The sequence below is a fragment of the Cydia fagiglandana genome, chromosome 11 (assembly GCF_963556715.1).
Source record: "Cydia fagiglandana chromosome 11, ilCydFagi1.1, whole genome shotgun sequence".
Classification (NCBI taxonomy): Eukaryota; Metazoa; Arthropoda; class Insecta; order Lepidoptera; family Tortricidae; genus Cydia; species Cydia fagiglandana.
This window is the reverse complement of record NC_085942.1, coordinates 11738503-11752509: the sequence shown is the minus strand read 5'-3', so window position 1 is coordinate 11752509 and position 14007 is coordinate 11738503. Positions and strand designations below refer to the sequence as shown.

Sequence of the window (14007 nt, the reverse complement as noted above, 5' to 3'; positions counted from 1 at the left end):
CCAAACTACCTAGGTGCTAGTGCAGGGGTTGGCCAACCGCGGCTCGCAAGACGCATACGGCTCTTCAAGCCACCCAAAAGATTACTTGTGTTTTCTTAAGTCACTGAAAACAGCACTCAAAAGTTTGCCGACCCCTGTGCTAGTAGAATAGTATATTTATAGTCCTTCAACCCAAATGGGGCTAAGAAACTTACCGCTGAATGTGATATCGGCGTAAGGAGATCAGGTATGTCTGCTTCGCTGGTCGGCACCGGGTCGCTATCGGCACTATCCACCCCCTCGCACGCTGACAACGCTAGGCTCTCCACCGCCTCACTGCAAACCAAATTATTATCATCATCCCGTACAGATTAAAAGAAACCGGACTTAAGTTTGAAGACAAATACAGAACTATGAGATTAGAGCTGATTTAGACGGTGCGCGGACTAGCATGCGATTTCAATAACATTGTGGACTGTCTGTTACGTCCAGTTCAACCGACCGATCAAAACCGCAATGTAATGAAACTCGTATGCGAGTTCTCGCATCGTCTAAATACTCTAAATGAGCCCCTATTTTTACATAGAGCTCGCTACACATGGAACGAGGTAGATTTAGCACTATAGTTCGTTTTTTTTAGCATTAGAAATTAGGTAAACAATCTTGATGTGTCTTTTAATTGAAAAACACATTTTAAAAATAAGTTACTGCAAATATGTAACAATTATGAATCTAATTCGATCATTTATATTCTTCTGCTTTCATAAGTAATAGTTTTTGAATTTTAAAAAGCGTTTTTCAATTAAAAGACATGTCAAGATCGCTTACTATTTCAATTCAATTCTTGCAAGTTCTTTCTAATGCTAAAAAAAACGAACTATAGGTATCGTAAGTGTTCTAAAATTATTAATATTAATTATACTGATTGGGATACGTTACGAATTGATTAATCATGCATATTTTTTACGATTACAAAGATTGGAAAACAGCTCCTGTTTGTTTACCTTAACTATTAGGTATATTAGAACGCACGATTGGCTTCGTTAAATATAAAAAAAAATACTAAACATTAATTCACACGCACTACAAATTTCACAACGGTAAAACAAGAGTAACGGCGGCAAACACATCGTGACTGAAGTTGTGAATGAGCTGTGTTTGCTTAACGTCTCATCACCGGTCGGGTGAATCACGAGTGTTACTCTGATACTCTTCGAGATTTCGAAGAATCTTTGTTTATTAGGAAGTCCTAGATTCAGAGTTCCGGTCAATAAACTATTAGTTGTTTAATAATTGTGCCAAATCTACGATTAATTCGAAAGATTACAAGTAAATTGAACTGTGGAAATATTTTTAGCAATAATTACAAAGTACCAGCTAAGTCGCCGCCAAATATATCCTGGTCTATTCGGTTCGATTTCGAATTACTTTTTCTACAAAGGTTTCACACGACAATAAAATTCACGTTTTATGAACAACTCCTCACTGCAAAAATATTCATTTAGGTACACTTATTTAATATAGATATTTAACTATATTGAACACGGAGAATCAGTAGCTTCTAGTTGGGTCTGACCGGGTCAAGGCCGCGCGTATATTCAGTACGAGGGCTGTTAGTCAGTGCCTACTAAACCCTTTACAGGCATGAGGCGATATATGCACCTTGCATTTGTAGTGCCTCACACCGATAATGCAATTATTTCGTAATCGCTTAGGCGTCTTTTCTATTAGTGTTAATCGGGCGTTACAATTGATTTTACTCGCTTTTACACTAGGTAGGTATATGATTAAGAAATAAGAATCATAATGTATAGATTTACATTCATCTTCCTTGTAGGCTTAGGCAAGACCACACTTATCTCACTTGCCAGATAGCCTACTGTCACTTTCTAATGAATACAATTAGAAAAGTATGGATAGTCTATCTCGCGCGCAAGATACTGTCACGGTGCATTCTTGTTGAGCCTGCTAGCTGACGTTTCTTCGCTGCCCACTGGCGTCTATAGTTCACTTTTTTTTAGTATTAGAAAAAAGGTAAACAATCGTGATGTGTCTTTTAATTAAAAACACGTTTTAAAAATAAATCACTGCAAATTTGTAACAATTATGAATCTAATACGATCATTTGTATTCTTCTGCTTTCGTAATTACTTACTGATTACACTAAATTCAGCGGTAAGTTTCATAAGTACTTACTGGTATAGTTATAGTTACTGACTTTTAAAAAGCGTTTTTCTATTAAAAGACGTGTCAAGATCGCTTATCTTCTTTCTAATGCTAAAAAAAGAACTATAGGTCGCGGAATTACAGAATGTAATCGGAAAGCGTGTGTAAACTATGCCGGTTAGTCATTGAGGCTGATGACTCACTTGAGCAGGTCCTGTAAGGTGGCGGAGCAGGGCGCCATGGCGTCGCGCACGGCCTGCAGCGTGACGAGCTCGCCGCTCGCGCCGCTGCCGCCCATCGCCGCGAACACCTCGCTGCATCTCTGATACAACATTTTACATTAGAGAATATATGATAATTAAGAATGACAGGTTAATAAAAACCTCATTATTAATGCGTTTTTAGAGAAGGCACGTTGGTCACATCGGTAGACTATTACGTGCGCCAGTAACGACTTCATTGCGTGTTTTTATTACTGATGCATATTTCAATGCTAAAATATTGAATTAGAGATAAGATAACACTTTAAATTTCATCTAGCGTTATTCTTGTAGTGGAATGAGCCAAAACTGTTCCATTCTGCTCGCGGATAAATCCTAACTCTTCAGTTGCCTCGCGTCAGTCAACCATTATTGGAGCATTCCATGAAATTGTCTACAGTTTGTTCCGTACAAGCGCGAATTTTCTGAAGACCTTCAGGTATAACAGTTTCCTTTTCTAACAAATGGTCAAAAATATGAACGGACAAATAAACGCCTGCTGTACAGTCGCCATCAGATATATCGGAGCGGCCAAGGTGCTCACAAATATCTGAACACGCCTCTATTGTCAGGGAGTTAGAGCGCGTTCTCAGATATTGTGAACACCTTGGCCGCTCCGATATATCTGATGGCGGCTGTACATATTGTCTATCCCCCTTATTCATAAACGTTTACTAAAGTTGACAAGCCGATAATAATCGTTTGTCCTTTTCCATCATACCAATACGTCGGAAAGGGACAAACGATTATTATCGGCTTGTCAACTTTAGTAAACGTTTATGAATAAGGGGGTATAGCTTTAAATGCTAAAAAAAAGTCGCAACACAGGAAATAAAATGCGTTTGTACAGGACAGCCTGTGGAATGGTCCTATTAATGATCGCACGGTACGGTACCTGCAGGTACTGGTGCAGCAGGTGGTGCGCGGCGGCGGCGGCGCGCTCGAGCGCGGCGGGCAGCGGCGGCGGCGGCAGCGCGGCGGCGGCCTGCGCGGCCAGCGCCGCCGCCGCCTCGCCGCCGCCCCACGCGTGCTCCAGCTATTAGTGATCGCACGGTACGGTACCTGCAGGTACTGGTGCAGCAGGTGGTGCGCGGCGGCGGCGGCGCGCTCGAGCGCGGCGGGCAGCGGCGGCGGCGGCAGCGCGGCGGCGGCCTGCGCGGCCAGCGCCGCCGCCGCCTCGCCGCCGCCCCACGCGTGCTCCAGCTATTAGTGATCGCACGGTACGGTACCTGCAGGTACTGGTGCAGCAGGTGGTGCGCGGCGGCGGCGGCGCGCTCGAGCGCGGCGGGCAGCGGCGGCGGCGGCAGCGCGGCGGCGGCCTGCGCGGCCAGCGCCGCCGCCGCCTCGCCGCCGCCCCACGCGTGCTCCAGCTATTAGTGATCGCACGGTACGGTACCTGCAGGTACTGGTGCAGCAGGTGGTGCGCGGCGGCGGCGGCGCGCTCGAGCGCGGCGGGCAGCGGCGGCGGCGGCAGCGCGGCGGCGGCCTGCGCGGCCAGCGCCGCCGCCGCCTCGCCGCCGCCCCACGCGTGCTCCAGCTATTAGTGATCGCACGGTACGGTACCTGCAGGTACTGGTGCAGCAGGTGGTGCGCGGCGGCAGCGGCGCGCTCGAGCGCGGCGGGCAGCGGCGGCGGCGGCAGCGCGGCGGCGGCCTGCGCGGCCAGCGCCGCCGCCGCCTCGCCGCCGCCCCACGCGTGCTCCAGCTATTAGTGATCGCACGGTACGGTACCTGCAGGTACTGGTGCAGCAGGTGGTGCGCGGCGGCGGCGGCGCGCTCGAGCGCGGCGGGCAGCGGCGGCGGCGGCAGCGCGGCGGCGGCCTGCGCGGCCAGCGCCAGTGCGCGCAGTGTGTGCGCGGTACGGTACCTGCACGTACTGGTGCAGCAGGTGGTGCGCGGCGGCGGCGGCGCGCTCGAGCGCGGCGGGCAGCGGCGGCGGCGGCAGCGCGGCGGCGGCCTGCGCGGCCAGCGCCAGTGCGCGCAGTGTGTGCGCGGTACGGTACCTGCAGGTACTGGTGCAGCAGGTGGTGCGCGGCGGCGGCGGCGCGCTCGAGCGCGGCGGGCAGCGGCGGCGGCGGCAGCGCGGCGGCGGCCTGCGCGGCCAGCGCCAGTGCGCGCAGTGTGTGCGCGGTACGGTACCTGCAGGTACTGGTGCAGCAGGTGGTGCGCGGCGGCGGCGGCGCGCTCGAGCGCGGCGGGCAGCGGCGGCGGCGGCAGCGCGGCGGCGGCCTGCGCGGCCAGCGCCAGTGCGCGCAGTGTGTGCGCGGTACGGTACCTGCAGGTACTGGTGCAGCAGGTGGTGCGCGGCGGCGGCGGCGCGCTCGAGCGCGGCGGGCAGCGGCGGCGGCGGCAGCGCGGCGGCGGCCTGCGCGGCCAGCGCCAGTGCGCGCAGTGTGTGCGCGGTACGGTACCTGCAGGTACTGGTGCAGCAGGTGGTGCGCGGCGGCGGCGGCGCGCTCGAGCGCGGCGGGCAGCGGCGGCGGCGGCAGCGCGGCGGCGGCCTGCGCGGCCAGCGCCAGTGCGCGCAGTGTGTGCGCGGTACGGTACCTGCAGGTACTGGTGCAGCAGGTGGTGCGCGGCGGCGGCGGCGCGCTCGAGCGCGGCGGGCAGCGGCGGCGGCGGCAGCGCGGCGGCGGCCTGCGCGGCCAGCGCCAGTGCGCGCAGTGTGTGCGCGGTACGGTACCTGCACGTACTGGTGCAGCAGGTGGTGCGCGGCGGCGGCGGCGCGCTCGAGCGCGGCGGGCAGCGGCGGCGGCGGCAGCGCGGCGGCGGCCTGCGCGGCCAGCGCCAGTGCGCGCAGTGTGTGCGCGGTACGGTACCTGCAGGTACTGGTGCAGCAGGTGGTGCGCGGCGGCGGCGGCGCGCTCGAGCGCGGCGGGCAGCGGCGGCGGCGGCAGCGCGGCGGCGGCCTGCGCGGCCAGCGCCAGTGCGCGCAGTGTGTGCGCGGTACGGTACCTGCAGGTACTGGTGCAGCAGGTGGTGCGCGGCGGCGGCGGCGCGCTCGAGCGCGGCGGGCAGCGGCGGCGGCGGCAGCGCGGCGGCGGCCTGCGCGGCCAGCGCCAGTGCGCGCAGTGTGTGCGCGGTACGGTACCTGCAGGTACTGGTGCAGCAGGTGGTGCGCGGCGGCGGCGGCGCGCTCGAGCGCGGCGGGCAGCGGCGGCGGCGGCAGCGCGGCGGCGGCCTGCGCGGCCAGCGCCAGTGCGCGCAGTGTGTGCGCGGTACGGTACCTGCAGGTACTGGTGCAGCAGGTGGTGCGCGGCGGCGGCGGCGCGCTCGAGCGCGGCGGGCAGCGGCGGCGGCGGCAGCGCGGCGGCGGCCTGCGCGGCCAGCGCCGCCGCCGCCTCGCCGCCGCCCCACGCGCGCTCCAGCGCCAGTGCGCGCAGTGTGTGCGCGGTACGGTACCTGCAGGTACTGGTGCAGCAGGTGGTGCGCGGCGGCGGCGGCGCGCTCGAGCGCGGCGGGCAGCGGCGGCGGCGGCAGCGCGGCGGCGGCCTGCGCGGCCAGCGCCAGTGCGCGCAGTGTGTGCGCGGTACGGTACCTGCAGGTACTGGTGCAGCAGGTGGTGCGCGGCGGCGGCGGCGCGCTCGAGCGCGGCGGGCAGCGGCGGCGGCGGCAGCGCGGCGGCGGCCTGCGCGGCCAGCGCCAGTGCGCGCAGTGTGTGCGCGGTACGGTACCTGCAGGTACTGGTGCAGCAGGTGGTGCGCGGCGGCGGCGGCGCGCTCGAGCGCGGCGGGCAGCGGCGGCGGCGGCAGCGCGGCGGCGGCCTGCGCGGCCAGCGCCAGTGCGCGCAGTGTGTGCGCGGTACGGTACCTGCAGGTACTGGTGCAGCAGGTGGTGCGCGGCCAGCGAAATGCTATACATGGAAGTATTCTGTCCGCTCAATTATGACCCAACGCAAACTACCCCGCGATAGGCGGTACTTACAAACTGCTCGATTGACAATCTCAGTACGACCGAGATGACAGTCAGTGACAAATGGCTAAATTGATTTATAAAAACAACGTTTTTTTGTAATTAAAAATATATTCATGTGTCGTGAAGTGGTGCAGAAGTTATTTTAGTACATACCAAGGACAGTGGAATCACTTTTCACTTGTAGTAAACAGATAACTTCAGTAGAATTTGGAAAAAACATGACGATTTGTTTTGAATACTACCGTGCTAAGCTAAAACGTAACAACTGCATACGACTTTCATAACAACATACGACTTTTTAAATTGCGAGGATAATAGGGATGGTGTTATGCTAAATGAAGTAGACTATTTTATTAACTTGTGTTTGGTTTAGGTATTTTCTATATACTTAATTATAAATGTAGTAATAAATTCCTTCTTACAGATTTGTATTTTCCTTTTTTATTTCATGAGATGGAGCTATAAAAAAACTACCTAGTTATTTCAAATTAATAATCAAATTTGTTATTGTCATTTTACATTACTTTCCATTCAGATTCCCACAAGATGCTATTCGCAGAGAACTATGGAAAAAAGCTGTCCAATTAGAGAGACATGAAATTGAGTGGATGCCTGGCAAGATATCTAGAATATGTTCTATTCATGAGATATAACCCGTGAGATAATCATACCCGGTCTCCTATATGTAGATAAATTCCTATTCCTATCATGCTTTCACTGAATTAATTTAACAAATACACACATTATCTGAAAATGTTGATCATTAGAATCCACCCTCTACTGTCACATATATGTAGGTTCTCTCTCAAGCCATTTCCGTTAGTAGAAAAGAGCGGCAAACATATTAACTCACATTATAGACGGGTCTAACGCGAATAATATTCAATTACCTTGATTTACCGACGTAAATCAGTTTCGTTCCGTATAATGTGAGTTAATATGTGTTCAAAACGCGAAAGTTTAGAATATTATAAGAGCGGCAAATTTAGAAAATGTAAGCGCGCGAACGGCTGTGGTCCTATCCTCGTAAGGCCCAACGTCCTATTTTTAGGACTGAGAAATGTAGTCCTTCCGGCCCAAGCAACTATATTAATTTATCAATTAGCGGCCCAGAGTCCTAAAATTAGGTCATTCACTTCTGACACGTACCGATCCTTATAAGACTTCAGCTAATATAAATATGCCAATTTCAGATTTTATAGCAAGTAGAAGGTCTGGGCCGCTAGTATAAGTACCTAAAATTAGGCCGTTGGGTAGATATGATAAACGTCCTAAAAATAGCTTGGGCCTTACGAGGCTATACAAAATTTTAATTTTGCACCTTTTTCTACTGACAAACTTGCTTGACCGGCTATATACATATAAAATATTCTGAACTGAAAGTGGGGATTTATTGTGACTCCGCCTGTTCAAATATTTTTGACGCGATTCGTGTACCCATGTAAATTTTGCAGACTGTATAGCCAGTCCGATTTCTAAGATCAAGTTCGCCACCATACATTTACTATGGCGTACTTGATCTTAGAAAAACGGACAGACGTGACTTCGCACTGCCATGCAGATTGATAATAAAATATACAAAATACTTATTATAGCGGAATACATTTATACAACAATGATATATTTACTTATGTTGAGTTAGTCTGTCATGTCATAACAACATTTTAACTAGTTATCTTTTAATCTGCATTAAATTATTATACGTGAATTATTTGACTGGTTCTTCACTGTATGGCATAAACCTATCCCTGTCCAAGTCATATTCTAATCAAATATGAACCACGAACTCTCAGCGGCCAGTACGTACAGCAAGAAGGTTATTAGCGGATTAATGTCGCTGATTGGTAGTTATTGACATTATATGCATTTCATCCACACTTACCTATGTACCATTAGTATAATAAAGATGACTATTATTTCGTTTACCAGCTTTGATTACAGGCTCTGTAAACGCGTCGTCTTATTTGAATGTAGGCGTAATTGTGTGTGTGTGCTAATTTGGCCCGAGAATTTGAACGGTAATGTTCCTAAAGGCGGTATCCTTAGTTATATATGATCGCAGTGCGCGGCGGCGGCGGCGCGCTCGAGCGCGGCGGGCAGCGGCGGCGGCGGCAGCGCGGCGGCGGCCTGCGCGGCCAGCGCCGCCGCCGCCTCGCCGCCGCCCCACGCGTGCTCCAGCTATTAGTGATCGCACGGTACGGTACCTGCAGGTACTGGTGCAGCAGGTGGTGCGCGGCGGCGGCGGCGCGCTCGAGCGCGGCGGGCAGCGGCGGCGGCGGCAGCGCGGCGGCGGCCTGCGCGGCCAGCGCCGCCGCCGCCTCGCCGCCGCCCCACGCGTGCTCCAGCTATTAGTGATCGCACGGTACGGTACCTGCAGGTACTGGTGCAGCAGGTGGTGCGCGGCGGCGGCGGCGCGCTCGAGCGCGGCGGGCAGCGGCGGCGGCGGCAGCGCGGCGGCGGCCTGCGCGGCCAGCGCCGCCGCCGCCTCGCCGCCGCCCCACGCGTGCTCCAGCTATTAGTGATCGCACGGTACGGTACCTGCAGGTACTGGTGCAGCAGGTGGTGCGCGGCGGCGGCGGCGCGCTCGAGCGCGGCGGGCAGCGGCGGCGGCGGCAGCGCGGCGGCGGCCTGCGCGGCCAGCGCCGCCGCCGCCTCGCCGCCGCCCCACGCGTGCTCCAGCTATTAGTGATCGCACGGTACGGTACCTGCAGGTACTGGTGCAGCAGGTGGTGCGCGGCGGCGGCGGCGCGCTCGAGCGCGGCGGGCAGCGGCGGCGGCGGCAGCGCGGCGGCGGCCTGCGCGGCCAGCGCCGCCGCCGCCTCGCCGCCGCCCCACGCGTGCTCCAGCTATTAGTGATCGCACGGTACGGTACCTGCAGGTACTGGTGCAGCAGGTGGTGCGCGGCGGCGGCGGCGCGCTCGAGCGCGGCGGGCAGCGGCGGCGGCGGCAGCGCGGCGGCGGCCTGCGCGGCCAGCGCCGCCGCCGCCTCGCCGCCGCCCCACGCGCGCTCCAGCGCCAGCGCGCGCAGCGTGTGCGTCGTCAGGGGCGCTGCGTTGTTCGCCAACCTACGGCAGCAAATCAAATGTGATCAATTTCCCTGTCGATCGCGCCAAAAGAAAAAAAAATCTGTTACGATATCACGATGCCAGTGAGGCCGCTATCTATAGGCCAGTCCAGGCTTTCATGCTGATAGATAAATTGCTGTATGCTGCTATTTTCGACTAATTTCTATCTTTGTCTTTTGTATGTAAATATTAATTTTGTTGTTATATTCATTTTACCTGTCATGATTGTTTCACCGGATGGTCTCATCGGAAGATCGACGCTGGAAGTCGCCGGCAACATGCCGAAGTGAAACCATTTCGTGGCACTTTTTTCTTTTATATGTTTATCTGCTTGTATAATTTTCTTTCTTGTGTTTATCCTATCCTCACGAATAAAAATATTTTTATTCATACATTTGATCAAGTTCCATGTATACACGTAAACCATAATCGTCCACTCGTCGTCCCGTTTGCCCGCTGACGTCTAGGCCACGAGCTGAAATCTTTAGCCCTCGTACCTCTCATGTAGCTCGCGCCACAGGGCGGCGACGCGCTCGCTGGCGCCGCGCCCGCCGGCGGCCGCGTCGCAGCCCGGGAACTCCACGCGCCGCACCGACACCGAGCGCCGGAGCGCCGTCGCGATGTCTGTCAGGCCTGCCAGATAAACAATACTACTATAACCGGTCAAACATGTTTGTGAATAGAAAAAGGCGCGATATACAAATTTTCTATGGGATGATAACCCTTCCGGCCTACATTTTTTAAATTTGCCTAACGGTAATTGCTTGTCCTATGAGCTTCTCTGCCGAAGTTTATTTTTTATCACTACACCATATAAAACAGAGTCTCTCGCCACATCTGTCTGTATGTTCGCAATCAACTCAAAAACTATTGAACAGATTTTCATGTAATTTTCACTTATCAATAACTAGACTGATTCTTGAAGTAGGTTTAGGAGTATAATTTATTAAGATTTTGTGTAAATTGGTTAACAAACCGTGTGAAGCCGGTGCGAGTGCGGTGATGTTAAGAAAACTTTATTCTGAGGAACTACAATATTAGGCCTTCGTGGATCTGCGTCGCGCTGCATTTTCGTGTAAACCAAATTATTATGGCGCTTTACAGCCATTTCGAACCATGTCCAGCAGAAAGTAAACAATATACAAGTCGTTCTTACACAGTCAGATCATCAATCACAACCCATTAATTAGGTATCCGAACTTCCGAAGTGACATTAACAACCCAGTTTTGTAAATGTTAAACGTTAAGGTACCGAAATAAGACCCATTTTTTTAAGTGGTTTACTGGACTGTTAGCAAATGTTAACATCTTAAAGGACATGGTATTTACGGTAATATCTTGGTAATAATGTATCAGTAGTAATACCTTGCAGGCTGAAGGCGTTCCTGTCGATGTAGAGCGTGTGCAGCGTGCAGTTGCACTGCAGCGCCTTGGCCAGCAGGCGCGCGCCCGCGTCGCCGGCCAGGTTGCCGCCCACGTCCAGCGTGCGCAGCCGCCGCGCGCCGCCCAGCGCGTTCAGCAGCCCGTACAGGTCGCCCTGCGCCATACCAGACAACACATCATCCGGACTGAACATAGTAGCGCCCTCTGCCCAATGCCCATTTTAAGCCCTCTGCTACAAATATACGGTAGTTTTACTCCATTTTCGAGTCAAAGTGTCTTTGTGTGACGCCCGTGTCTTTGAACGGACCAATCACGGCACGAGACTCGCTCACCTCGTCCCCCGCACCCCAGTATTTTTGGCAGCATCGGTTTCATGTAATAATTTGTTCTAAACTCCGTCTAGAGGATCACTAGTTTATGTGTCCTTATTGCGATTCTTTTTACGACGTAAACTGAATTGCTAAGGGACAGAGTTATGCGATATCTCCGTCCTTTATCAATTCAGTTTAGGTCCTCAACATTGGATTGAATTGAATTGAAAAACAGAATCGCAATAAGAACATCATGGTAAGGCCCCAGCACTTCAGGTGGCCTACTCCACGTACACTCGACGACAAACACATCTTTACATTATTGCACTTTATGCCTATGTAATAAGGCGAAAAATTTAAATGTATTTGACGGTAAACTGTCCATACAAAAAGCGACTTAATTTATAGGGATCACAATTATAACAACGAAAAATATTTATTACATACCTTCAGTTTACAATCACTAAGGTCCAAAGAGATTAAAGCTGTGTCTGGTTCTTGTAAAACGTGAACTAATGCCTGTAAACAAAAAAAAAGGCATAAGTATTGGTAGCCATACCAATATAAAAAATAAATAAAATAAAACATATTTGGTACAAACTTATTTGCTCTTGGTTTCGATGTATACATATAGCATATTTCAGGTACATCAAACTTATTTGCACTTTTTTTTTATTATAATGGGCTTACTCATGGCCACAGACTAGCGTAGACTAGACTAGACGTGGCCTACGATGGAGCGAGCTCGCCCAGAAGGTGCCTTATTAAAGTACACAACGGGACTTAATCGCGTATTTAAGTTTTAAGATTTTTCTCCGACGTTTCAAGAACGGCGTTGTCCCCGTGCACAGTGTTTCGTCTAGAACAAGCTAGGTGGACAAAAGTCGTTATCAAATTATCTCTAATGAGTCATTAGATATGATAAACAACATGTTGAAACCCCCAAACCCATTAATAGATTATGTCTAACTTTCTAATTTTATGAGCCATAGGGTGCAGAAGTCAGCTAATGAGGTAAGTGCAATTGCACAATTTAATCAGTTGCAATTTTGTGATGCGTTCAACGACATCTCTTACAAGTAAAACGTTATTTTATGAAAAGGTTTGGTAATAGATCTTATAACTGAAGGTAAGCACTTTATATTTTTCATAAAAACATGTTCATATCAGTTGTAATAATGCTCGTATAGAGCAATAAATATGCACTTAAAAACGTGATGATTTTTTCTTCATTTTATAACTTTGATAGACTAGCAAATACTTGACACCGCTTGACACCGGTCTAGATTTTTGATATTATTTACTTGCATAATTCTATTTTATGATGGTGTATATTTCATTTTGCAGAAATTTGCATAACATTTTTTTTTCATTTTTTTTGCAGAACACGTTTTCTCTATTTTAAGGAAGGGGTTTTTGAAGAATGGACAAATAAGGGGAAAAACGACGAAAATTTCCACCTTTATCAGTTTATATTGGTAAAATATGAGTTACGAGATTTCAAAGAAGAGTCTGAGAGACGGTTAAAAAATATTTTAACCAGTTATTCATCAAAACTGAATACCAAGTGGAATAGTGCGTCAAGATTTAAAGAAGCAATTTGTGGAAAAGTTTAAAAGTGGTATGGATGGCCAAAATATAGAATTACGAGTGTACATAACTAGACCAAGTGCATCAACGTCGTCTGAAAATGTTAATCCTGCAGGAAGACCCAAATTAAACTTCAAAAGTTCCCCTTTTGAAACGGAAAAAACGCTGAGTTAAAGATCTGGTACAATTATGTACCTATATTTTAACTGCTGCCGAAATCCCGATTGATTCGTGATCGACAGAAAATAGAACACGGCAAAAATGTTAAAAAATATTAGAGAAAGTCCACTTAAGCCAACGTAGTCTTGTTCTTACGACAGCAGTAGGTACTTCAATGAATTCTAGGCAGCTAAGTGTTAATGAGGCATTAGCATATTATATTGAGTCAAAATCGACAAATACAAACTTACAAGCAGACTAAAATGTGGTCAATGAAGGGTGATTATCATAAATATTCATTATATCATTATTTGCCCAATGCAAAAGGTACAAGCGTGTTATATCCTTCAGAAGAACTTTAAAAAACTTACGCAAAACAAGGAAAACAATTATTATTCTGATATAATACATGAGTAAGAACAGATTATAAGTTATTAATAATTAACAGATTAATTATTAATAATAAGTTAAGTTTTAATTAATTTTCTATATTACATTTTTATTTTTTTTGTATATTTTAAAGTAAATACTATGAAAATAATGTATCTAATGAACTGTAAAATTTTGTTTATTATTGTGTTAATAATTTATTTGCAAAAAAATATATAATTAATTTAAATATATATTTTATTTTAATTTTTTTACTTTTTTTCATGGTATTTTAAAATTTTTAGTAAATTATATTTAATTAAGCAATACTAACCATAATACTACCCAAAAACACAAAAAAATAATTTTGTCCACCTAGCTTGTTCTAGACGAAACACTGTGCCGTGGTCTCGGAGAAGACTGGCTAAAATTGAGATCAACATCTTCTAGTCGGAGGTAAATCTTAAAACTTAAATACGTACCGTACGTAAGTCCCGTTGTGCAATTTAATAATGTTTAAAAATCGTGAAGGTTTAAATCAGTGTTATTTGCACTTGCTGTCGAAGTATACATAAAGCAACACATTTAACCCTAAACTTTATAGCATCGAGGTAAGGTCGAATGTAATAGAAATCATTATTATTGTAAAGTATATTCGCTATAGTACGTGAAGTTACCTGTATTAAAGGTGGCGCATAAGACCTTTTCCCGGTAAGTCTGCTTAGAGAGAGCTGGTGAATTGAGTGGTTCTTGCCAATAGCTCGCACAATACCGGACAGTTCTAATTCCATACCTATAAAAACGACATTAC

The 14007-nt window shown here is 49.5% G+C and overlaps 1 protein-coding gene across 1 annotated transcript in view; it reads right to left on the bottom strand.

The window, feature by feature from the left end:
• The window catches only part of LOC134669044 (F-actin-uncapping protein LRRC16A), a 38119-nt gene that overhangs the window by 9858 nt on the left and 14254 nt on the right, over positions 1-14007 (bottom strand). Inside the window, exons 13-19 of the mRNA XM_063526570.1 lie at positions 13874-13989; positions 11526-11597; positions 10750-10921; positions 9882-10017; positions 9192-9384; positions 2349-2467; positions 195-315 (exon numbers count right to left, since the gene is read on the bottom strand). Of these exons, the coding sequence (XP_063382640.1) occupies positions 195-315; positions 2349-2467; positions 9192-9384; positions 9882-10017; positions 10750-10921; positions 11526-11597; positions 13874-13989 (929 nt within the window). The remainder of the gene's footprint in view (positions 1-194; positions 316-2348; positions 2468-9191; positions 9385-9881; positions 10018-10749; positions 10922-11525; positions 11598-13873; positions 13990-14007) is intronic.